Source organism: Diabrotica undecimpunctata, chromosome 3 (assembly GCF_040954645.1).
Source record: "Diabrotica undecimpunctata isolate CICGRU chromosome 3, icDiaUnde3, whole genome shotgun sequence".
Classification (NCBI taxonomy): domain Eukaryota; kingdom Metazoa; phylum Arthropoda; class Insecta; order Coleoptera; family Chrysomelidae; genus Diabrotica; species Diabrotica undecimpunctata.
In genome coordinates, this window is record NC_092805.1 from 138,386,339 (window position 1) to 138,406,195 (window position 19,857).

Consider the following 19,857-nt stretch of genomic DNA (forward strand, 5'->3'; position numbering starts at 1 on the left):
ACAATTAATCAATCAATCATAGTTTACGATAATGAAATATTAGTGTACAATTATTTACCTTTATTGTTGTAGTTGTTGTAAATGACGAATCTAAGCACTCCACATTTTCACTACAGACCCAGCTGACGATACTTTAACCACACGTGTGAACTTGTATTATGACGCTTTCTCGGTTTTTCAACGCCAAGAACGCTCGAGAAAGACAGAGACACAAGCACGCACCGATTCAACGCGCCTAATTCTCTAGTGCTGCGCGCGCAGCGGACCGATCATGTTTGAGTGGGAGAGAGACGCAAGGCATTCGCCGGTCCGGCGGGCCTCCCTCTCGTTCGGTGACTCATCGTAACAGACGTGAGCGGGCGTTACACTTTTTCATGAGTGACTCCGAGCCACAACCTAATTTAAGACGTTGTCACGTCAAAAAAGAAGATGTATTTGGTGACTTTTCTAGTAACATTCTTGGGTGTGAATCTTTTTAGTTTACTCCTTATGGTTAAAAAACAAACCATAATAAAGGATTATCTATATAACACAACGTAAAAGCGGTTTATTTCAGTACATTATAAAAATAAAAAAAATTACCTTGTTGTGAATAACAAAATTAAATACCCCGTATATTTTAATTTAAATCTATTTTTAGATCAATGCTTGTGATCAAATAAGATAAAAAAACACAGTTTTAATAAAAAATTTAATCTCATCTTGAATGAATTCATCGTATAATGTCCCTACTAATTAATTTTGAGCAAACTCGAAATAGAGAGGATATTAATATTTATAAGTAGTAAAAGGAATAGATCAAAAAGAATGGATTAATTGAGTGATTCAAATGACTTACTTTGAATTGGAAACTTTCGGTACTTCTGGTATTGACAGCTACGGTTTTATTTATTAATTGATACTATGATGACCGTTGTTAATTGCACAGGAATACGACGACGATGTGTGATGAATCCTTGAAAATTCCGACGAAAATGCGATAATTTATTCTTTAGACACTTCACTCACGGTTGTAAAAAGCACCACTACTATTTTTTGAATGCTCACTTTATTTTGATTTAAAGCGATTAATCACAAAACAATAAACAGTTCTATTTGTTGGACAATAACTAAGTTCAGTTCTTCAAATAGGACACCAAGACTATGTATTTTCGACGATAACTAGGTTTAGCTTCTCAAATATGACACGAAAATTATTAACTTACATCAGGCTTGAAGGTCCATAAATTGACCCACGATTAGTTTACCTGGAGATATAGTTGCTATAAAATAATATTTTATAGCAACTATATCACACTATAAACTAATCGTGGGCCAGTATTTGAAGAACTGAACTTGGTTATTGTTAAACATTGGAACTGTTTATTGTTTTGTGATTTATCGCTTTAAATCAAAATAAAGTAAGCATTCGAAAAATAGTAGTTCTTTCTTCTTATAGTGCCGTGCACCTATATTCCGTTGGGGAATTATCTTAAGGCCAGACGTCTGTCTTTTGCGGCATGCAAAAGATTGCCAGTATTATTTATGCTTGTCCAGTTCTTTATGTTCCGTAGCCACGACATTTGTTTGCGAACTACTCCTCTCTTGCCTTCAATCTTTCCCTGGATGATTAGTTGAGGGATTGCGTATTTTTTTCCTGTCAGCATATGAGGTCAGCGGATACCCGAGGTATCCAATTTTTCGTACCTTGATCAAATTGAGTAGTTCTCTCTCATTATTTGCCTTTCTTAAGACTTCCTCGTTTCTCACTCTATCTGTCCATAGTATGCGAAACATTCTTCGCAACGTTCACATTTTGAAGGCCTCCAACTTATTAATGGAAGGTACTCTTAACGTCCATGTTTCCATGCCGTATAACAATATGGACCATACATAGCATTATACCATCCTGTAGCGGAGATTGAAGAAAAGATTGCGGTTACATAGTAGCGGTTTAAATTTGATAAAAGCTTGTCTTGCTTGTTCGGTACGGCATTTTATTTCTTGATGGGGATCCCATTGGTAATTCATCATCATTCCCAAGTATTTAAATGTTTTCACTTGATTGATTGGAGCATTATCTATTTGCAGTTGTATTCTTAAAAGTGCGTTTTTTCTTATTGCCATGCATTTAGCTTTTCCAGCATTTATCTTCAAGCCCTATATTTTTCCTACGGTGTTTATTTTATTTAACATCAACTGCATATCAGTTTCGTTGTCTGTTATTATCGTGGTGTCGTAACGAGTGTTATTTATCGGGAACCCGTTTACCTTTATTCTACACTCAGAGCCTTCCAGTGCCTCTGCAAAAATCTTCTCTACATATAAATTAAAGAGTATAGGAGACAAAATACACCCCTGTCGCACCCTTCTTAAAATTTCAAATTCTTCTGTGTTGGTTGATTTGTTCAGTCTCACTTGTGCTTTTTGATTCCAATAGAAATTCTGGATTACTTTTATGTCTTTCTCGTCAATGTTAGCGTTGTGTAGCATTTTTATTATTGCATCATGTTTTACGGTGTCAAACGCTATTTTGTTTTTGAGAAATGTTATGACTATATCCTTTCGTTCATCTATACAGTTTTGTACAGGCGTATTCAAGCAGAAAGCTGCTTCACGTGTACCCAGTCCGCTCTTAAAACCAAATTGTGTCTCACCGCTTAGATCTTCCAGCTTTCTGAACATTCTTGTGTGAAGGATGTGAAGAAACACCTTAAGCAAATGGCTCATTAAACTTATCAGTCTGTTTTATTTGCATTTTGTCGCTCTTTTTGATTTAGAGATCATTATAAAGGTTGAATAAAGCCAATCCGTTGGACTATGGCCGGTGTTGTATATGGCATTTAAAATTGTTACAGCATGTCGATGTTATCATCTTCCAACATTTTTATGGCTTCCGTAGTAATTCTATCCGGTCCAGGGGCATTGCCTAGTTTTTCTACTTTTATAGCGTACTCCACCTCGGCGCGAATAATGAGAGGGCCGGATAAATTTTACGTGGGTAAGTTAGTAGTTGGCAGATTCGGTCTATTATCCGCAAAGAGGGACAAGGTATAGTTTGCCTTGAGATTTTAGCTAGTTATTCCTGGGTATGAACGACGTTACCTTGATCATTCTTCAGGCGAGTCTCATGATGTTTCTTGTATATACACGAAATTTCTTTGACCTTTTTATGTAGTTCAAAGCTGTCTCTCTTTTCTTGTAGTGATTTTAATTCTTCACAACGTTCTTTCATCCAGCTTTCCTTTGCGTTTTTAATTCTTGCCCTTATCGTACGTTGGATTTTCTTGTATTCCTGTTGATTTTGATGTATTTTGTACTGTCTGCGTTGCTCCATTAGATCAAGTATCTCTTCCGTCATCCACTCGTTTTTGTGATTTCTTTTTATTTTACTTGCGACTACTTCGTCAGCCTCGACTATAGCTATTTTTATTTTCACACAGATTTCCTCTATGCAATTTCCTTGAATGTTTCTCAAGTTCTCGTTGATCTGCTTACTGTATGTAGATCTAAGCTCTTTACCTCTCACTAATTTTCTAGTGTTTTTGTTCGCAAAATATCCGCACCAGGGTAAGCGGCCTTTTTTTTATATAGTTGCGGAATCTTTTGTTTAACAAGATGTAATCAATTTGATTTCGTATCATATGACCTAGACGATCTCCTGGTGCTCGCCATGTATACAATCTTCTTGGTGGGAGTTGATACCACGTATTGGATATGACGAAATCGTGGTCATTACAAAATTCAATTAGTTACTGCCATCGCTCATTTTTGTTATCCAGACCTTAATAACCGACCGCATTACCACATCTACTCCTATCGACTTTGGCATTAAAATCGCCCATTATGATGTTGATATCGTTTTTCTTTGTGACCTTTAATGCTTTTTTTATGTCTTTATAGAAATCTAAAACTTCAGTTTCCGGTTTATCAGATGAAGGTGCGTAAACTTGGATTATATTTATATTAATAGGTTGACCGGCTAATTTCGCTATGATTACTCTGTTTGAAACGGGGTTGTAATCTATAACAGACATTGCAATTCTATTATCAAGCACTATTGCAACTCCATGCCTGTGGTAATTATCTGTGGCGTCGCTACCGGAGTAGTACACTGTAAAGTTGTCTTTGTGAGAAATACCTGAGCCAGACCACCTCAATTCACTTACACCCATTGTTTCCAGGCGCCGCATTTCTTTGAGCCGGTTATGTAAATTTCCTGGGATGCACAAACTATTGTCGCTACTTTATGAATAACATCTTGAAGTCGAACCCGGGATTATTAGCACCCTCGGACCATCTAAGGTCTACCTGGGACGAGGACCTTTGCTTCAATTTTGTCCGACATATAAGATAATTATTCCAGGGATATCCGTAGGGATCTTTAATGTAGTGGTTTCCCCTTACCTTCTACATCTTTATGCCGTTGGCCAATTTTGGTTCATCCGCCTTCGGGGTCCATTTCTCAACCCCAAGACAAAAAGTACTCTACGTACTCTAATTACTCTGCCACTTACCAACTCCTACGCATGAAGCCGTTGGTCAGTAAGTGGGGGACTGCTTATGCTTATACCCACAATCACTCGGTGGAATTAGTAGTAGTGCTACATAACCGTAAGTGTAGTATCTCAAGAATAAATTATCGCATTTTCGTCGAAATTCTCAAGTTCTGTAAACACGTATAATAAGCAATAAATAGTTCTATGAAAAGTGTCGTTGTATATTACTATAATTTGATAAAATATTATTTTATAGCAACTATATTTCACGGTAAACTAATTGTGAGTCAATTCAGTGTTTTTAGTCTTTAAATACTGAAAAACTTATAATAATAAATATTAAAATATTAATTAAAAGAAGAAAATAATTAAAACTAGAAGTTCCAAATAAATAAGTTTAACTGAAACGCAATAAACTGCTAAGATTAAAATTTTCCTGAAATCTAATACAACTCAACAAAATGAACAAAATATTAAAACTTCAATATACATATATTTCAACGTAATTACATTGCTGGTTACAGTTTGATTTGAATTGGGAATAGTTGGACTTTTCCCCGGAGTCCCATTTTGCAGTTCTGATAACTTATTCAAGTGTAACCGAGATGTCTATTGCCACGCTCGTTTTAAAACGGTGTGACCGGTCAAGCGCAGATTCACTTCGCAGAAACTTGAAGTACGTGATTGCCATTAGACGTGAGAATTCTGCATAAACTTAGACAATTGCTTTATCACTTCTTTTTGCCGTTCACTAATGTATTTGAGATCGCTTTAAAACTTTAACTTTTTTATATCTTTTTTTTTTGTTAAATATTATGTTCACATGTGACCAAGTCACAATTGATTGTAATAAAAATTTAATTTTTATCTAATTAATGTTTGAAGTTTGGATTTCCACTCCAGAAATCGTTTCCAAAAATATTATTTTAAAAAATTCTTCGAAAATGTATATCCAACAAGCCAGAAGGCTATTTTTTGCAAAATTAATGGTTTGTCTTGCTTGGTCTTGATCTTAAAAGCGATAGTATGCTTGAGATTAAAAAAAATGTGAGGATGATGTATTTTACCCTTGGAGTAATAAATTTTGACTATTTTATAGGTTTTTTTGTATTATATGCTTATGGAATGTGTGTATAACTACATTATATATTTGTATATTGTCTGTTGCATATGTATTGTGTATAAATTGTAGATCACAGGTCTTCAAATTAATATTAATTCGCTAATATTGGTATATTATTCTCATTGACTTTTTCTTTCAGTATTGGTAACCATAGCCTGTTAGATACAGCTGATGAGTTTGCTAAACATTTTTCTATATTATGTAGAATAAGAGCATTATGCCTAATGTAGATTGATAATAACGCAAAACGACGATACAAGAATAAAATATTTACAACCAGAAACAAGATTTAGCAAGAAAGTCTACAACATCAGAAGAAAAGAGGTTTCTTTTTTATGTACAAGAAATGTGCATAAGAAAGAAACGCGAATAGTACGATTTAAAAATAAAAGAGATAGAGACAATCGATTCAAATAATCTCTCTCTCTCTCTCTCTCTCTCTCTCTCTATATATATATATATATATATATATATATATATATATATATATGTATATATATATATATATATATATATATATATATATATATATATATATATATATATCTTCTTCTTCAAGTGCTATCTCCGCGGCGGAGGTCGGCAATCATCATAGCTATTCGGACTTTTGAGACGGCTGCTCTGAAAAGTTCATTTGATGTACATCCGTACCACTCTCTCAGGTTGCGCAGCCATAACATTCTACGCCTCCCTATGCTTCTCTTTTCTTGGATCTTTCCCTGCATAATCAGTTGGAGCGCTGCTACAACAGCGAGTTGAATCTATCTTGCGCTGCTACAACCTCTTTATGTCGTCAGTCCATCTTGTGGGTGGTCTTCCCGGGTTTCGTCTATCCGCTCTCGGTCTCCACTCCAAGATTTTTTTGGTTCACCTGTTATCCTTCATTCTAGCGACGTGTCCTGCCCACCTCCATTTAATTTTGGAAATGTGTTTTATAATGTCTTCTACACCACTTTTTCTACGGATTTCTTCGTTTCTTAGCCCATCTCGCCCCGTTATGCCTAACAATGATCTTTCCATTCTACGTTGCGTCACTTATAATTTTCATGTAGATGTTCTTGTTAGGGTAAGTGTCTCTGCGCCATATGTAAGGTATATCACCTTTAAAAATATCACGCAGTCTTCAATATGCTGCCCATCCCTGTATTATTTTTCTTAGCAGCTTAGCAGTATAATATACAGATTGAACGAATTTAAAACGGAACATACGAAATCAATGTATTTCGGCTCAACTCCGCTTTAGGTGGTTGGCCAACAAAAGGTTGTCAAATAATTATATTATAAAAATCCAATACTTCAGCGGACTGCTGGATTCTGAACTCATTCAAGAACAAGTAAAAACTCCACCCAAATAGGTTGCCTAGAATCACTGTGAAAACTAGACTACACAAGCAGTTATTATGCTGTCAAACCACCTATCGCTTAGTTATAGTCCAAGAGATACAGTCGAAATTTTGAACTGATCAGTAATATGACATTTCTCTATTGGAATATATTCATTTTTCCGATAAGAAAAAAAAATTTAGAAAAACTTTTCTAAAACATTTGATAAAACTCTACGTCATCGTCTGAATCTTTTATAGAATATTTTGTAGTTTTAAAATGATATTATGATAATGTTTTTTTTCAAACTAAAGTCATATTTACTTTACAAATCACATTTTTTTCTTAAATATAAATATTTTACGAATTAATTTTTAATTGAATAAATGTTGATATTTGATATTTTATTAAATTAAAGTAATTTTATAATGTTAACTATTAAATATTTTTGGTATAACAAATAGTAATTTTACTTATTTTTTATTACAATAAAAAGGTATTTAAATTTATATTGCATAAATAATGGTTGTTCAGATATAAGAAAAATTTGATTTATTATTACATTAATAATCAAATACAAAATTTATTATTTCTATTTATCAATATGTAAAATTCAATTTGTAGAATTCCTTTAACATTTTACAAATAATTATTAATAAAAATCAATTTAATAGTGGAATTATCAATTTTTTAAGTTTTGAAATTTACTTTGTAGATATTTTCAATATTTTTTTTAACTTTCAAATTGATTGAATTTTTTTTTCATGAGTTAATTATAATTTTACAAATTCTGTTTGGACATTAATTTTGCATCATTATTATTTTAAAATATTAAAATAATAATGATGCGCGTTCCATTTAGATCAGTAATTCTAGACGCATGGGCTAAATGTAATAAGTATCAAGATGCTTTTATCCAACTTGGTGAAACTGACTTCGATTGTAATGAAGTTTTTGAAACCTTAGAAACTTTCATATGTCACTTATATGGAACAGGACTGACGAGAACAATTCCAAAAAGAAAAGTAAACGATATCTGATTTTCACTATTTAACCGGCAGTATAAGTTGCATGATGTGACCGAGCCTTTTTAAAAAAAAGCTAAAAAATATCGATGCTTCAAGCTTACCACCATGTCAAGATTAATTACACCAACATCTACTGCAAGCTCATTATATTTCAAATATTTGGACAAATACTCATAAAAAAGTACCAACAGAATTGATTGTTGAAGAACATGGTTGGGATTTTGAAGATGAAACATATAAATTCAAATGGTTTAGTGGACCTCAGATGCCAGAATCAGTTCGAGAAGTAGTGATTAAAAATGAAGCAGATAATGAATGTGATATTATTGAAAGTGAAAGTGACGAAAATGATGAATGTGATGACATCAATGAGAGTGAGAAAAATGACAAAATTTTTAAAGTTTTTCAAAATTTTTTTTTCTTATTGGAAAAATCGTTTGAAAATTTTTTTAAAAAAATCATGGTATAACTGACAGAAAATCGAAAGGATTCTACAAATTAGATTTTACCTCAAAAAATTACGAAACTTTTCATTTACGGAAATTTTTTTGGAAAATGTTAAGGAAAACTCTACTTGACGCTTTTCAGAATAGTAACAGAAGTGAGCATACAAATTTTCAAATTAATCGGTATAAAAATATCATAATAAAATCAGTTTGAAAATTGTTACCGAGACCTAAAATACGCAGGCAAGTGGTACATTTGACCCCGTTTTATGGCTCTCTGTACCAACCCAGCTGTCCGGTCTTTTGGATTTAGAGTTTTTAGGGGCTAAATAATGAGCCATGAAAATGGCGGACATATTACTTATCGTTAATTTTTCCCCAAAAAATTGCAACTTCACCCCTGTCCGCCACCCCTTATATCCCCGTTATACCAAGATCTTACTCTGGGCAAATTTTCAGCCATATTATCGATCGTTAATTTTTCCGAAAAAAAATACAACTTCATCCCTGTATAGCCACCCCCTGTACCACGAGGGGCGTCCGCCTGTAAGGCAAAGTCTTAATCCAGTTACAATGAATATATTCCAATAGAGAAATGTCATATTACTGATCAGTTCAAAATTTCGGCTCTATCTCTCCGACTATTAGGCAAGCTCCTCTTTCCTTTAAAGGAGACAGATAGTTGAACGATATTTTATACAATATCTATCACCGGGTATGGATTTATTTTCGTCCAAGTTTAATATTGGTCAACTATTTCAAATGCAGTTCAAACAGACATATATTAAATTGTATGTTCCGTTTTAAATTCGTTCAATCTGTATATATATATATATATATATATATATATATATATATATATATATATTAAAATGCAAAAAGAAAATAATTTTAGAACCATATTCGTTATTTAATATTTTATGAAAATATTAAACAATAAATCTAAACATTAGAAACCCAAGAAATACTTAATAAATCAAGTGTCTTATATATAATCCATATTCGTGTGCATATATTACAACCATGTGTTTGATATTCATCATACATATGAGGTGTTTATAAACAGTGGCCAATATTACTTTATCTCCATTATGCATATGCGCGGAAATTGATTACAGCAACAACACTTCGTAATTTGTGACAATAATGGCTTTCTGTAACAGCTAACAGTATATGTATGTAGTGTTACAGTTTAAATTATAATTTAGGGTAACTGTAAAGCGTAGCCTGGTTTTATTCCAAATTTATTGCCCCAAGAAAGAATTTAGGAGTGCTTTTAGAATCAATAATGGACGCGTAAAGCAGAAGCCAGTTTAATATGAATGTATTTCAAACTTACATTGTTCACCAAAGGAACTTATTTTCTAAATGATTTAATAGAAATATAAACTAGAAATACTAATGGTAATTAGATAAATTAAGAGCAAGGGAAAATATAAAAAATTGGATATCGTTGACATAAGAAGTTGATAAATTACGAAAAAGTTTAACTATCTATGCAAATATAAATGAAATAGCTTCATAGTAAATATAAAAAGAATAGTAAAATAAAATTAAAAAAGACAAAATAAAAAAAACAATTAGCACCAAATTAGCATTAATATTAAACTCAATAGTCTTTCGGGTTGAACCGCGTTGATTACTCAAGAACGTTAATGATATGGCGTCAATATTACAAGAACACTTAAATAAACTAGTAAATTGGTCCCTAAGGTCTGGTTTTAGTTTTTGTTCCAATAAAACAAAATGTATACTATTTTCAAAGAAACATGTCGAGGATAAACCAAACCTCACTCTTGAGAATCAAAATCTTTCCTATACAAACGAAATAAAATTCCTAGGAATGATATTTGATCAACAGTTAAACTGGAAAAGTTATATTCAGCAGTTAGTTCTTTTATGTCGAAATGGCCCTAATTTGTTAAAGTACCTAGCTCACAGAATTTGGAGTGCTGATGGTAAAATACTGCTCATGTTATATAGATCCTTAATTCGTTCCAAGATGGATTACGGATGTGAAGCATATGCATTTGCCAGCAAAACAACCTTAAAACCTTTGGATACGTTACATAACACCTCCCTAAGGATTATAATTGGGGCAAACAGAACAACTCCGACAAATAGCATACAGGCCGAAATAGGTAAACCCTCACTAAAGCTTCGTAGACAGCTGTTAACTCTAAACTACGCTCCTAACATACATGTAAATACAAGAATTCCAATAAATAACATTTTAAACATATCTATGATGAATGACTCGTCAAATTTCAATCTTTCATATTCCAGCAGAATCCATCATGCAATGAAACTACTTAACTAGAAGCAATTTCCACCCTTATATCAATACAAAAATATATTTTTATGTCCACTTTGGATTGTACTAATTCCAATACTCAACTGTAGTCTATTACAATTTTAAAAATATAGCACTAAACCCAATCTTATCATACAACACTTCAGAGATCTTATTAACTCTCATTCCGATTACACAGTATACTACACAGGCGCATCTAAAACTAAAAATGTAGTCGGGGTGGCAATAATTAACAACACAGAGATTCTCAAACATAGAATTCCATATACTGCAACCGTATTCACAGGAGAACTTTATACAATTTACCAAGAATTACTACATGCAAATGAACATTCCATTTGACCCTAGGTTGATGGAAGACTGAATAAATTGGGAAAAAGTAATACAGTCAGCCAAGACCCACCCAGTGTTGTAGCGCTACGTGATGATGAAATGCGAATAAGGTGAACAAAATGTTAATCGTGACAGATTCTATGTCATCACTACACCTAATCAAGAAAATATACACCCATCATCGATTAGCTTTACTAATAAAGAAAGAACTAAATAAATTACATACTAAAGAAATAAGTATCAAGTTTCTCTGGGTCCCATCACACGTCGGAATAGCAGGTAATGAAGCAGCCGAGCGAAATGCCAAAGAAGACATAAAAGATAACAGTAACCAAATATTTTTCCAATCTGTTAGTATGGATCTAAAAAGCTACTTTTTGAAACATATTTTCGAGATCTGGAGCAATAGATGGAAATCCATACCAGCAAAGCTTCAGGAAATAAAAAATAAAATTGAACCATGGTAACCACCCAATGTATCTGACCAAACAAATGATCATTTCCCGTTTACGACTTGCACATACACAGTTTTCCCATGTACATGTGTTTAAAAAAGAAAAATACCCAATTTGTGATCAGTAAAATCCTTACAGTGTTCACCTCTTACAGTAAAACATGTGCTAGTGGAAAAGTGCAAAAAGTTTAATATCCATAGAATTAAATACCATCTACCAAACAATCTTAAATAATTTTTTAACTCAAATAACAATATTGATAAAATACTTCTGTTTTTAAAAGACTGTAATTTAATAAGTTAACTATAATTAATTGTTACCGTTCCGCTAATAACCTTATTATGTTAAAGCGGGTTTTTTTTAATAAAAAAAGGCACTCATATTTTTAAGCGGACAAAAATTTTAAAGAGTAGACCATTTCAAATATTTAAGATCAATAGTTACAGAAGAAAATAAATCACTAACACTTTATAAATGTTTCTAATTTCTCACCTTAAATTACAAACCAAGTCTATATTAAATAACAATTTGTTTTTATTATAAACCGAACAAAAAACCATTTCCCTCATATTTATTAAAAATTTGAGTTTATATTGTTCAAATAAACAGTTTTTAATCAAATGCCTGACTTGCAATTTCCAATATTGATCCCTTTATTTGCTAAAGCCGATCTCGTATTGCCAAATGAAAAAAGTTAAACTCACCTTTTAAATGAATTGTTCCATTATGTAGCAGATTATTGTAAAACTGCTCTATTGAGTCGAAAACAAGAGTTTCCAAGCGGTTGTAACTGAGATCGAGATGAACAAGTGTAAATACACTTGTAAATAATCCGGCTGGAAATCTCGAAAGCCTGTTATTTTTCAAGCTCAAAGTTTTCAAAAATCGAAGGCCGTCAAAAGCTCTGTTGGATATAAACTCGATGTTGTTGTCATCCAAATACATTTCCTGAAATTTAAAAAAAGTTCGAGATTACTTTTCGGATTTCTGTTCGTCAAAAGCTTTGATTTAAGAAAGATTCAAACAAAAGTTTTCAGCTATTCGTTTTTGTGTAGATTAGATTTCTTTTTATAAGCTTTTATTAAAAACAACGTATTTAATATGTTTTTGTGCCTTTTTTACGGCTAAGGGTATTATTAAAATGTAGCAGCAAATATACGGGGTATATTCTGATATTTGGTAGATGAACAACTCAAAAAATTACATAAACAATTTTTGGCCCATAACTTTTAAAAAAAGGAGCTACACAAATAATTTAAAATAAACCTATTCTTTATTTTCTTCTTCCATATAAAATTGGATATCATCAAAGCTATTCCAATTTTGTTTTTACCTGTTTTAAACACCTCACTTGTTTGCTAGCCAAAGCAATTTCTTAAAGTTTTCATACAGGACATCCCTATACGCCATGTATTTGTATTTTTTCCCCTCATTAGGTGACCCAAATACTCTAACTGTAAAAAAATATGGGAAATATGGGACGCCAATGTAACAAAAGTGACCCGGCGATGGGTGCCAATATAACAAAAATTATCCAGGTTAAGGTAAATTTTTCAAATTTTTGGAAAATTGCAGAAATACTGCAACAAGATGATTAATAAAAATATTGAACAAAAAGAGATTTTAGATTTAATATAAATGCAGGGTTCCTGCCATTCGCTTATACGCATTTTGACCTTATTAGATCTCCTCAGAGCGACATGTAAAATCTTTGAATTGGAAATAAATCTCTTCCGTCGTAACAGAATAATTATGAACATAAGACGTTACAACTTCATCTAATAACAATAACAGTAGAAATTTGAAGAGTTTTTACTTGGAGAACCTAAAATTCAGATTAATTGCCTACTGAGCTTTCTACAATATACAGTGTGGAAACCACTTATGGAATAAAATTGTTTGTGTCCTTATTTTAGAAAATATTAAAAAAACTTTAAATTTTTAGAGGTATTTTAACTTTTAAATTTAAATGTGCGCTTTTTAAACATAAATTTAAATGCACAGGGTGATCCACGCAAGTCTAATATAGTCCATAATCTGTATTTTAAATGAAACACCCTCTATATTCTTATGTTTTTAAAAGCTTATTCACAGAACAAAATCCAAAGGCGTAAGATCTGGCGACCTAGCTGGCCAGTTAATAGTACTCCTTCGTCCAATCCATTTATTAAACAAGATTTCATTCAAGTAATATGTCACCATTAAAGCAAAATGGGCTGTTGCATCGTGCTGCTGGAACCAGACAGTTTCATGCGGTAGGGTCGGATCTATTGGATTGGGATATAAATTAGCCAACTGAGGAAGAACATCGTCTCTTAGCATGCTTAAATATTTTTTCGCTGTCAAATTACCATCTACAAATATAGGACCAATAATATGATCTCCTATAATACCTGCCCAAACATTCAACTTTTGAGGATACTGAGTGTGTTTCTTACGCATCCAATGAGGATTCTCCGCTGACCAATATCTACAGTTTTGTCGGTTTACCTCTCCATTCAATATAAATGTTGATTCATCAGAAAAAAGAATTGTGCCAAGAGCTATTTCATTTGTGTTAATTTTATCCATCTTTCTTTCGCAGAAATCCCTACTACGATCTGGATCGTCTTCTGTAAGCTCCTGCACAAAAGTCAATTTATATGGATGAATTTTTTCTGCATGGAGACACCTTAGGACAGTTGTGTGACTCACAAAATTTTGACTCGCAATTTGACGTGAACTTGACGTTGGATTCTTTGCGACACTCAACAAAATATCCACTTTCACCATATGTTCAAGTTCTCTGAATTGTACATAAATTTTAGACACAGTACCTTGTGCAATATTAGGCAACTAAGGATACCTCTGATTTAAAAAGTTTGCTACTTCAACTTGACTTCTACAATTCTCTCCGTAACCGATCATCATTAAAATCTCAATTCGGTGGGTCTCAGATAAATATTTCATTTTTATTTTTGCAAGAAATTAGCTTTTAATTAGGAATTTATTATTTTAATGTAAAATGCCAACACACCAACAACTGATTGATAACAATCCGCATTATTTACCTATTTAGTTTAATTAGCAGACTATCTAGACAGTTTTTACCTATTCATGACAAAAAATGTTAACACGGTTACTAAACACAAGTTTTTTTATTATTTTCTATAATAAGGACATACACAATTTTATTCCAAAAGTGGTTTCCAAACTGTATAATAAATTAGCCGACGTGTCGATCTACCACGGAAAAAATCTTTTACGAATTAGTACCTGGTACTCACGAACTTGAGTAAATAAATAAATCAAAAAGACGTTTAAGATCTAATTTCAAAGCAGGGCTCCTGCCATCTGTTTATACGTATTCCGACCTTCTACTTCATTTAATATTAGCCATAACTGTTGCCATTTGTGTTTGTTGAACGCAATAATCTATAAAGCAGATGTTTAACATCATACTAATTCTCTTAATTTCTCGATAATTTGTCTTAAATTCAACATATTCTCATGTATCTGTAGCAAATCTGGCACCCCATTCTGGTATTTCTCGTTAAAAAAAGTTTTCATCCTGATTTGTTACATTATCTTTCTGGTGTGAGATAAGAGAAATAGTTTTGGAATGATCGCAATTACAAAAACTGCTTTATTTGTATATGGTTGTGATTGTTAAGTACGTTCAATCAGAATGCCACTATCTGGAATGCCATATTTGATTGCAGAGTAGATTAGTAGAAGCAATTTTACTCCGAATTCAATTTGTTTCCTTCACCATTTCTGCTGTTATCATATCTGTACCTGGCGCCTTATTTAATATAAGTTTATTGATAACCAGTGTTATTTTGCTTTTAATTATATCCGATTCAGCTTCCATTTCCAAAAAGTCAAGGTGAATATGTTTCAGTCATTGGTCGTCTTTATATAGATCCAGGCATTATGATTTCCACATCTCTGTTATATCCTCTCTATTTGATTTCAGGTTTCCCGTGTGATCTTCGACAGCCAAAATTCTAGCTTTATAGTCCCTTGTTATGTACCATATTTTTCAAAATAGGTTTGTTGGCTAAATTTTTTAATCGTGGCTCTTAAGTTCCCTGCATACATTGTTATAATATTGCTGTTTTGTCAGACTTGCATTATTGTTGTTTCTCTTTCTGTGTGCAAACCAGTTTGACATGGATTTCTTCCATTCTCCATTATTTAAAATGTGTCGTCAGGGTTTTCTCTTTTTAGAATGGTTTGTCTTTACAGAATTATTAGTTTTATTGCACAATATTATATATTTTTCCATATTTATTAATTTTTAAAGTAAGAACAATGTGCAGGAATCATCTTTAACTTCCTTGTCTCTGCATATTTATCATGTGCTTTAGCTACAAGGAGAATATGGTCTTATCCACATTTGATATTATGATCTTCAGTGCGTACTATTGAAAATGTAATTTAATTTCTTGACCTATATCGACCTTGAAGACTTTTCGAAGTATAAAGTGTTCGTAGTTGGTGATTAATCAGACTATTCCAGCTGCTGAAGCTTAATGATGAACCACATACACATATTGGCCAAGATGTTAATGACAATGACTATGATGATGATGTGGTAATTAAATCGGGTGTTCATGATAGAGTATTTAATTATTTATTTAATACTTGTTAATACTGAATTTAATTAAGCGGTTTTTTATGTCTTTTCAATATGCATTTTAAGTAGTAATGTTGTGCGGTGTTGCCGACTTTTACGTTAAAATCGCCGTATACTTGGGTTAGCTCCTTATTTGGAATGTTTTGAGTTGCAATTTTTCATATAATTCCTTTATTTTTGTATCGCCTGCAGTTGGTCCTGGCAAATAAACTTAAATAGTGTTGAAGTTGTGTGCTTGGTACACTAGTTTGGGCATGATTAATATATCCTTAATAACCTTGATTCAAGAATTGATTTTTGTGATCTTGGTAAAATAATGTCTACACCAGTTAAATTGTGGGTTTCATCGCCAGAGAAGTAAACATAGTTGTCATTTTTTATTTTAAAATTGCCTTCTCCTATATAGTATGTTTTAGTCAGTCACAGATTTCAATGTTGTATTGGGTTAGCTCTCTTTTAATAATTGCAAGTGTGCCAGTTTGGATTTTTTGACTTTGCATGTTCCATCTACCGGCATTTACTTCGTATCCCAGTTGTAATCCATACAGACCAGTGGCTGAATTTCCAGAAGATTGGAAATTAATTTTTCAAAAATCCCGAAAGAATATTTATTAGAAATGACTTAAATTGTTTAACCACTTTTATTAGGACAATTAAAAACTAAAGCACAGGTATTGTATTACACATGTGTGTCTTTACTAGCTGTGATAGTTAGCTACTACCATAGCTAGTTGTAGCAAAATACTTTGGTTACAAATCTAGCCTTGAAGACTCTAAACTATTTTTAAAATAACATCATCATTGGCCTAATAACCGATATTGTTATAAATATAGTAGACACACCGGTAGCAATTGAGTTCAGTATTCACATAATATTAAGTAATATCATCGATACGCTATACATAGATACATCACAGTTTAATATATTAATCAACCTCTCAGACAAACCAGATGTAGTTCCATAAATAACATCGCTAGGAGGTGATGTATCCAGGATAAGTATCCAGATATGTATCCAATGTATATATTCTCGTATTATATATAATAAGATGCCGATAGCTAATTTCTCACTTCTCGACTCGGTTTCAAGGTAGCGCCACGCGACTTACGTCACATTTAAGGTTTACTATAAGATGATATCACGATTAACTTTTATGAGAATAACAATGCAGTGAATTTTCCTGCCCTTCTGTAAAGCAGTATAATAACCATTTCGCTATTAGAGCTCTGCATGTGGTAGTCTAATCATAAGAAAGTGCAGCTAATACATTTGCTATATAGGAAGACTAGTTAGGAAGATATATCACGGCTATTAACTAATTTCTGGGAACGTTTTCTATACAGTGAGTTATATGTCAATTTCAAAGCAAAATGTTGCAGCTACATTTGCGAACAACACCGCAATTATGGCTATTGGAGACAACCTAATTGAATCAACAGGTAAGTTACAGAATGCTATTGATGAAGTGACGTGATGGTGTGGACAAATAAATGGCTATTAAATTAAATGAACTGAAATCAGCAGATTTTTCCAACAAACAGATTGTTAGCATTAGGCCATGTTATGAGAGGTCAAAGATATTCATTAATGCAGCTTATTATGTAAGGCCAAATTCGAGGAAAGCGGAATGTGGGAAAACAAAAAATATCGTGTTTTAGACTTTGAGAGAATGGTTTGAATGAAGTAGTGTAGAACTATTTAGAGCGGCAGCCAACAGGGTCCACATAGGCATGATGATGTCCAACCTTCGATAGAAGATGAAACTTAAAGAAGAAGAAGATCTATCAAGAATACGGTATCCAATTATGGGGATGTACCAGTATTATAAGCAATGTAAGTTTCATACAGAGGTTCCAAAACAAAGTACTTCGAGACATAGTCGATGCCCCCTGGTAAGTTCGTAACGATAACCGCCATAAAGACTTAAATATTGAAACTGTCACTTATGTAATAAAAAAACAACCTAAGGTCCATGAAAAATCGTTATGACGTAAATCAAACCTGTATAACAATTTTTGGGAACATTTCCTATACAGTGGGAGTGCCAAATTAATTTGGCAATATTAATAAGTCTCCTAAGTTTAATTATTTTCATGAAATCTTTTTACTTATTATAAATTTTTTCTTTATGTTTGCATGTTATTAGAGCGTAAACTAGAATACTATTTGTGATATTTCATTATATTTTTATTTGTAGTGTCATTACTCGATCTAAAAAAGAAGGAAAGGTACAAATAAAATCTTTCCGTTGTTTCGATACAATAACTCCAACTCTGTATTGATCAGTGCTCTTGTCATTTCCGATTTAATAAAACATTTTGTGATTGCGAACAGAGCATTAACCAGATATTGTGTGCAACTAATGCCCAATACATATATATTAAGTTTTTCCATTGCCTGTACGGTGTTGTTCAATTTTCCTGCTAAGTATAAGCCATGAGTTTATATGATAAAACTCATACTAACTTATTCATATCATTAATAAACTCATTTGGAGTGACACACAAAGAAAACCCACACATAATAAAAACTTAAGCATGGATAAACCAATACAAAGAATTACTGACCAATGACACACAATAATGTCGAAATGACTCAATTACTGGGGAACTAAATATACAAGGTAAAAACATTAAGAGAAATGTTATAAAAGGACTAAAAAATGGAAAAGCTTGTGGGCTTGCGGGCATATACGGTAAAATGAAATTGAAACATTATACAATATTATTCAATAGAATTTCAAACATATTAAACTTGTGTATTAATGATCACATCATCCCAAAAAATGTAAAACCGCATATATAATATTAATCTATAAAAAAGGAGATAGAAAACTTTGTGAAAATCAAAGAGAACTATTCGTAACAAATACAGTGTGTGGATTATATGGGTATGTTTTAAGAGATATTATCTTCTTATTATTCTTCTTCGTCTTTATAAGCAAATTTGCTTTTTAATTGACGGATTAATGCCTCTATGGAAGGTTGTCACTCCATCGTTTGCGCGGTTTTCATATACTTCTTTCGAAATCTACGACACAGATTTCCTCCATGCTGCTTATGTGGTTATTACATTCTTTTTTATATTTGGTGTTCATTAATTTATACACTGTATACTTATACACTCTCACTTCTTTGTCCAGGTCTCCATAGCTCGACAGTGTAATTCCCAGGTACTTTATTTCCATTACTTGTTTAATTATGATGCCATCAATTTTTATTTTACATCTGGTTGGATCTTAGCTGACTACTATTGGTTTAATTTTTTGAGAAGAGATTGTCATATTCAATTTTTTTGCTCTTATGTTAAATCTGTGGACCAGTCTTTGCAGACTATCAATATTGCGTCGTCTGCGTAACAGAGTATTTTGATTTCTTTGGTTTTCATTCTGTATCCCCTTCCTATGTTAACGTTTTTGATGATTTCATCCATGATCAAATTGAAGATCATGAAGCTCAATGAATCCCCTTGTCTTATTCCGCTGTCTATTTCTATAGGTTTTGTAGATTGTCCATCTATTCTGACTTTCATTTTGTTATTTTAGTAGATGTTTTCCATAGTTTTTATAATATTTAGGGAAGCTTCTCTATTATACAGAAGATGGATTACATCTTTGAGTCTTACTCTGTCAAACGCTTTCTTTAGGTCAATTAGAAATTCAACAGGAATTATTACACCTCGCTCCAATGAATTGTTACACCCGAACGTAATTCTTAGGGGTGAACATGTCTCACA

The 19,857-nt window shown here is 32.5% G+C and overlaps 1 protein-coding gene across 1 annotated transcript in view; it reads right to left on the bottom strand.

The window, feature by feature from the left end:
* The window catches only part of Con (leucine rich repeat protein connectin), a 1,033,948-nt gene that overhangs the window by 182,014 nt on the left and 832,077 nt on the right, over positions 1-19,857 (bottom strand). Inside the window, exon 6 of the mRNA XM_072527025.1 lies at positions 12,205-12,448. Within this exon, the coding sequence (XP_072383126.1) occupies positions 12,205-12,448 (244 nt within the window). The remainder of the gene's footprint in view (positions 1-12,204; positions 12,449-19,857) is intronic.